Raw genomic sequence first — 7,516 nt, forward strand, 5'->3', positions numbered from 1 at the left:
TTGTTTGCATTATTTGTACACCTATACAAAGTTATTTTGCCAGATTGTATATATGTATGTTATTATCTCTGTTTAGGACATTTTGTATATTGATACAACTTTTAGGATATATTTTCATATTGCATTATATATTACTCCTACCTCTGATCAAATACTTATATATTGTTTACATTTTGAGGTCATTGTCCTCATTTGTTGCACATTTGTTTACAGGTTATTTAATATTCTGAAATGAAGTTTTAGTCTTTAAGTTATATAGGTATTAATTATTATAACTCAATAGTTGCTCATGCTTGCTGTACATAACATACAGTTAGATCAATTAGATTCTTTAGATACATAGAGATAGTATTCTGTCTAGATAGTCATCTTCAACCACATCAAGGATCTGTGGAACATGGCATTTAAATAACTTAGGGTTCTGTTGACATGAGACATGACTGCTTCTGACAGCACCAATCTATTCCTGAGAGAATGTTGAGCACCAAAGACACTCCACTTGGAGCTTGTTTTCTTCTTGGCAAAACTGGCCTTTGGGTAAAGAACTGATAATGCCTCAACCACTGACAGGAAATGGATAAGCAGGACTGTCAAATCTTGCCAAGACAGGATAAGATGGTTTTGAAAAATTTCCTGCCTCTAAAAATGGTTTGTCAATTATGCTAGGCCATAGCCAAAGTTGGTTGCTTCAGAGTTGCAAAATGAGATTTTGGGTGATTGCTCAGGTAGCTAATTGTCTCTATCATATATTGCTTGCTTTGGAAGCTACTTAATTGTACTTCCTGCCTGCTCAAGTAATATTATCTCCCTTCTCAGGCCTTTGATGGGGTTGAAGATTAGATAGTCATAGTTACCATCCTCTTATGATCTAGTCAAGCCATTTCCAATACAAGACTTAGACTCCTTAGGACTGAATGTTTATTAAAACATTTAGCATATGTTCCTTGCTTAATATTGTTTATGCTGATTGTAATTCTAATCTTATACTTGATATCTGTTCCTAGTTTATATTGTTTTGTATTGGGTTTGGAACTCTCTTACTTAAACAAAAGGGGAAGGTGCTATGAGAGTTCCTTTCACTCCTTTGGCCAATAGCCTTTAAGATACCAGCCCACTTGGGTGTGGTCTCTTTCGCTTTAAAAAGCAGCAGTAACCTTGTTCTCTCTCTTTCTCTCTCTTGGTTCCAGCTCTGCTTCCGGCTATTAGACTCTGTTCCTGGTCACACAGAGGGCTGTTGTCTAGGACAGTGATCTGTAAGTTTTTCCCCTTAAATAAATAACCCTTTTATTAATCATAATTACAAACTGGTGTGGGATTGTTTTGTGACTTACGTCTACACACATGTCATTTAGTAGATTTGTGTGTGTTGCATATGAGTGTGTAGGCATGCACACAATTGTGCTCATATCCAGAGGCCAAAGGACGACGTCCAGGGTCTTCTGTCACGCCCTGTCTTATTGTCATTAGACAATGTCTCTCACTGATCCCAAGCTTGCCATTGCAACGAGGCTGGACAGCAAGTGATGTCTTGGTTCTGCCTTCTGAGCTATCCTGCCTGCCCCCACAGCTATAGGTTTTTAAAGACACCGTGCATATGCAGAAGCTTTACTATAAAGGGAAGTTTAGAAAGCAAAGAGCAAAAAACAAATGTGAAGAAAGTGGTACAAAGCACAGGCTCTTGGCTGCCCTCTTTGGATGCTGATAGTAACAGGACATAGGACAAAAATCTCTAAGGCCATTCACGGCCAGATAGTTAGAGAACTGCTGCCCTACTTTGCAAGAAGAGTAGTTGCTAGCAGGCTGGTTCTGAGTTGATGACTCCAGATCAATAGCTCTTTTTCACTTCAAGCCTATCACAAGGAAGAATTTAACACCTCCTGCTCCACCTTTCCCTAGCAGTAGTGTCCCAGTCCTGGATAGGACATCGAGTGATTCACTTACCTGTATCCAGAGTGCCAAATGAGATGCTAGTGACAGACATTATGGCAGTCAGTAAGACAGCTGTCTTACAAAATGGGATCAGGTAAAAGCCAGCTGAGGTGAACAGGTTTGATAGCCCTGAAAAAACAAGGTTGAAAGAAAGGCAGCTGTAAAAAGCAGTGTTTGTGAGTCAGGAGTCACTCCAACATAATAACTCCACCAAATGCAAATGGGATCAAATTTTTAAAAACCTTGTGTGGGTGAACATTGTACCTTCTACAAGTAACCATGCCTTTTAAATCTTGTATAATCTTTATGGATTACAAAATATAAAAGGTTTTAAAATGAATGTAATTCTATCATTGCTAGAATCAAGCTACAAAACACACAATTAAGCCAAGCTTCATAGCAAAAGAAGCAAAAGCTTTTTATTTAAATGTTTTACACTCAAGAACCAAAGGAGGGCTGAAATAGGGCTTTGTGCTGCCACGCCCGAAGACCTGAGTTATAGCTCAGCAACCCACACGTGGAAGGAGAAACTGAGTCCCAAGAGTTGTCCTCTGACTCCACAGGAGAGCTCTGGAACATGCACTGTAGTTAATTAAATGCAGTTTTTAAAATATCTATCTATTTATTTATTTATTATGTATACAATATTTTGTCTGTGTGTATGTCTGCAGGCCAGAAGAGGGCACCAGATCCCATTACAGATGGTTGTGAGCCACCATGTGGTTGTCCGGAATTGAACTCAGGACCTTTGGAAGAGCAGGCAGTGCTCTTAACCACTGAGCCATCTCTCCAGCCCCTTAAATGCACTTTTATGATTAAAAAAAATAGCTGAAATAGAGGGGAGTAGTTAGAGAGCTAGCTCAGAGGACAAGCATGCACCATGCCTGTGTGCCCCAGCCTGGTGAAAGCTGGGTGGTGGCAGCGCACGCCTTTAGCACTTGGGAGGCAGAGGCAGGTGGATCACTGAGTTTGAGGCCAGTTTGCTCTGCAGAGTAAGTTCCAGAATAGCCAGGGCTACCAAAGAAACTGTGCTGGAGGAGGCAAGAGGCTGGAGGGCTGAGACACGTTGGAATCTTGTAATCCTAGAGTTTAGGAGGCTCCCCAGAGCAAGCAAATCAGTGAGTTGTGAGTTCAGGGAGAGAATGGGCTTCCATAAAGAAACTGGAGAGTCATCAAGGAAGACATCTGGCCTCCAGACTCATTCACACATACCTGAACATACATGAGCCCACACATATGTGAAACACACACACACACACACACACACACACACACAGGCAAAACAAACAAAACAAAAATCCAAGAACCAAAAGGAATGTTTGCATATAGAATAACAAAAAAGCCAAGAGGAGGATGAGTTACTAGTAAACTTTACATAAGTTAGTTTGTGGACTTGGGAGGAAAACACAAGGCATGTAGTTCTGGGCTGGGACTTAGCTCAGTGGTAGAGACCTGTGTAACAGGATTCTCCACAAACAAAAACTTACATCTGTATAGTGAGTTATATGTATTCTTCAGTGCACTTTGGAATAAAAGGGATCTCTTATTTATTCACCAGAAATAATAGATTGTTGCTTCAGATGCAGAGGTGTTTTGCCTTACTTTCTTTAGAGGTCGATTTATTCAAAGCAGGCATGGTAAAGACTTTCCCATCTGCTTCCAGACGTGGGCGAGCATCCTGAGCTCATTTCTGACATTGGATAGCAGCGACAAAAAATCCAGCTTGCGTTAGTTCATCAACCTTCCCTGCCCTTTTGTGTCCAATCCAGGTTCCAAGAGCCGTTTCTTAACCTCTGCGGCCCTGAGAACCCAGCTGAGCCTCCAACGAGCCCAACGTGGGGACGCTGTGTGTGTCTGGAATGGAACCTGATTTGGAGCCTAAGCTGGCAAGACTTGGGAGTGCCAACATTCCCACTCACAGGGTTAGTCAAGCTTCCAAAGCGCTCTTTAACGATTCCCTGTCTCTGCCTTTGGGACAATAGCCTCTGGCAACCCAGTTGGCAACAGCAAAGCACAGTGTACTTCAGCTGTCAAGGTCCCTTGGCTGATGCCTTCGTATTTAGAGACTCACTGCACACTCACTGCCAGAAACAATGACATGAAAATCACTGTTAGCTTACCCAAAAGTAAGAAATGATTCATGTAGTCGAAAAGCACCCCGCCGACCACAGAGCCTCCCAAGTAGCCGAGGGCCCGGCCCACGAATATTTCCGAAAGGCTGCTGATGTTCCGGTTCACATTTCGTGCCAGGTCTGGAAAAGTGGGTCCTAGCACAGCAGCGCCCACCCCCTACAATTCACAAAGACAAACTGTTTTACTTATAAACAAAGTAACATCCATCTAATTATATCCACTGCAGATGAGCTAGTGGCGAGCGGTAACAAGGCAGAGATTGACTGTAAGGCCCCGAGAAAGGGAGGAATATTCAGTAACACTAAAGTTACCACAAGCCGTGGGCTTCTGTTGCTTTTCTTTGTTTCTTTTTCTTTTTCTTTTCTTGTTTTTTTTTTTTTTTGCTTTTCTTTGTTTCAAACCTCTCAATTTTTCAAAACTCCTTTAAATCTGTGGCTTTTAAGAAATTATTTCCTATTTGACAATACATTAAAAGGCTATTGTGTAATAAATGCTAATTTAGAGCTAGGGAGGCAACTCTGTGGTAGGCCACTTGCCTAGCAAGCACAAGTCCATGTTTAAAGTCTAGCACTACAAATTAATGATGATTTATCCTTAATTTTTCATTTCTTTAGTGTGTGTGCATCCACACCTGTGTGTGCCACGGTGTACATGTCTGGATAACGAGACCACTTGTGTAAGTCAGTTCTTTCTTCCATGTGGCTTTTGAGAATCAAGCCCAGGCTCGGTGGCATACATCTGAACTGCTGAGCTGTCTCGCCAGTTACAGTATTTCCTAAGATGTACTGTTCATTTTATTTTCAAACTAAATTTTTAGTATAGTATTTGCAAATGCATTGGAAGCTCGAATGTGAGGATTTACATACCAGAATTTTAGTGATTGGATTGTCCTATTTTTTTTATATTATTAAAACAACTACTTTCGGTACAGATGGGGTTCTGCACAAACACACAACATATGAGGTAAGTCATCTGACCTTGTGCAGATCTACGCTTTGCCAAGGACATCCTCAGCCATCAGACCTGCAGCATGTCGGTCTTCCTTACAAAATGTCACATGCACAGGTACTGCCTGGCTTTTATGATAAAGCTACAGCATTAAGGAATGGCAATCTACTACTCAACGTAACTTTGGTCTCTAGCTACCTCAGCATGCCAGGAAGTCTGGCAAGCCTGTCATCACACTGCAACCTTCTGAGTGTATCTCTTGTACCATATGACCAGCGTAGATAAGTCCAAACAAGACAAAATGTTGGCGGAACCAGTGAAAGTTACTCCTATACATTTGCTCTCTTTTTTCTGCCTATAAAACTTCTTTTCCCACACTAATGGTTAGGGTTGTCTACTTCCGTTGACTCAAGGAGCTGCCCAACTTATGAATGCTCCTCTGCTCAAATAAGATCTTTTAAAATATTTGTTTATTTTATGTGTACGTGCACTACACCTATGCAGGAGCCAGAAGAGGGTGTGGGACATTCTGGAATTGGAGTTACAGGTGGTTGAGAGTCAGCTGATATGGAAGCAGGGAAGCAAACCCAGGCCTTTGCAAGAACAGTAGGTACTCATAGCTGCGGAACCATATATCTCCAGTCCCTCAGTGAAAATTGACCAAATTAAAAGGTTTGGCATCAGATGTGTGGTGGGAGAGACCTCCAGTGATGGTATCAGCATCAAATGATTACACCAATGTATCAACCAGAGTCTTTTGTGTTCAGTGACCTCAGCACAGCAGTCGAGGTCACCGTGGGCTGTCTCTTCCATTTGTCTACAGATTTGTGTATGGTCCTCTGTGTTGGGACCACTGACGGGAGAGCACTTTTCAATGGGTTCCTCCAGGCTAAGGTGTCTGGGAGACTAGCTGTAGGAAATCCCACAGCCAGTAAGTAGTTAGCTCAAGTAGCCTTGAAGTTACCCACCCACTTGGCTGTGGCCTCATATACTATAAATGCTGATTTCCTTTCTCTTCCAGCAGCTGGATTCGGTTTCTGCTCCCCGTTTGTGCAGAGGACTGTTATCTGTGAGTCTACCCCTAAATAAATAATCCTTTATTATACTCAATTCTGAGCTAGTGTGGGATTTATTTTTAGTGTCTGTCTTCATATGGCTCCCCATGTGGATCTGAAATTTACACCTACTGGGTGGACCAGTCTAAAAGGCCCAAACAGTCCACAGCCCAGAAGGTCTCCCACTCCTGCCCGCTTGGTTTGCTTTCACCTACTAAGTAGTTTTTTGTTAAAGCCCCACCACAGCGGAGCTAAGTGGCCGTGGCAACTTGGCAATTTCCCAAGTTCGTGCGCGCACGCGCACACGCACACACACACACACACACACACACACACACACACACTGCTGTGTTCCCAGCTGAGGGAAAATTTCAGGTTTGTGCTCCCTGCTCCTGAGTTCTGGGCTCCTTGCTCCATGTGCTCAAGCCCTTTACAATGAACAAATCTTGTCCCTATGCCACAAAGCAGCCTTAAATGCTTGGGATAAGATTCAAGAACCAAGAAAATAAATTGAATTATATACTAGGGTTAAACAGGGCCAGAGAGAACCCTTTAGTGACTTTTTATAAAGATTAACTAAGGCTGTACAATTGGGAGCAATAGACTATTATATATTATATACATAATATTACATATTATATAGCAATAGCAATAGATGCTAGATGAGTACTTATTGAATCTCTGACTTTTGAAAATTCCAACTTAGAATGCAAAAAGATACTTGGGCCTCTATACTGATGCAAATAAATCAGGAAAGGCAGGTTACAAATCAGAAGATTTAAGTAAGGTAGAACAAAGTCCTTATAATTCTGTCCAAAAGGCAGAATTATATGCTATTCTCATGGTACTAAGGAATTTTAAAGAACCTCTTAACATAGTTACTGATTTACAATATGTAGGAAAAGTTGTCTTGTGTATTGAAACTGCTGAATTTATACCAGATGATACAGAATTGACTTCATTATTCATACAGGTTCAAGATATAATCAGGAATGGACTTTGTCCCATATTCATAATACACATCTGATCCCGTACAGGTCTGCCAGGTCCTCTAGCACAAGGTAATGCAGAAATTGAGCAATTATTGATTGGAAGTGTGTTGAAGGCCTCAGAATTTTATAAAAAACATCATGTCAATAGCAAAGGTTTAAAGAAAGAGTTTTCCAGCCTGGTATTGGCATAAAAACAGACAGGAGGACCAATGGAACTGAATAGAAGACCTGGATATTAATCCACATTTTTGAACACCTGATTTTTGACAAAGAAGCAAAAAAAAATCAAATGGAAAAAAGCATATTTAATAAATGATGCTGGCATAACTATATATTAACATGTAGAAGAATGAAAATAGAGCCATATCTATCACCATGCACAAAACTCAAGTCCAAATGAATCAAAGACCTCAACATAAAGCCAGCCACACTGAACCTTATAGAAGAGAAAGTGGGGGA

At 41.2% G+C, this 7,516-nt stretch overlaps 1 protein-coding gene across 1 annotated transcript in view; it reads right to left on the reverse strand.

Moving 5' to 3' along the window:
• LOC101999543 (sodium-dependent glucose transporter 1-like) overlaps positions 1-7,516 on the reverse strand; it is a 24,286-nt gene that overhangs the window by 9,448 nt on the left and 7,322 nt on the right. Inside the window, exons 2-3 of the mRNA XM_005363546.1 lie at positions 4,050-4,218; positions 1,942-2,058 (exon numbers count right to left, since the gene is read on the reverse strand). Of these exons, the coding sequence (XP_005363603.1) occupies positions 1,942-2,058; positions 4,050-4,218 (286 nt within the window). The remainder of the gene's footprint in view (positions 1-1,941; positions 2,059-4,049; positions 4,219-7,516) is intronic.

This window comes from Microtus ochrogaster, linkage group LG9 (genome assembly GCF_000317375.1).
Source record: "Microtus ochrogaster isolate Prairie Vole_2 linkage group LG9, MicOch1.0, whole genome shotgun sequence".
In the NCBI taxonomy this organism is placed as follows: domain Eukaryota; kingdom Metazoa; phylum Chordata; class Mammalia; order Rodentia; family Cricetidae; genus Microtus; species Microtus ochrogaster.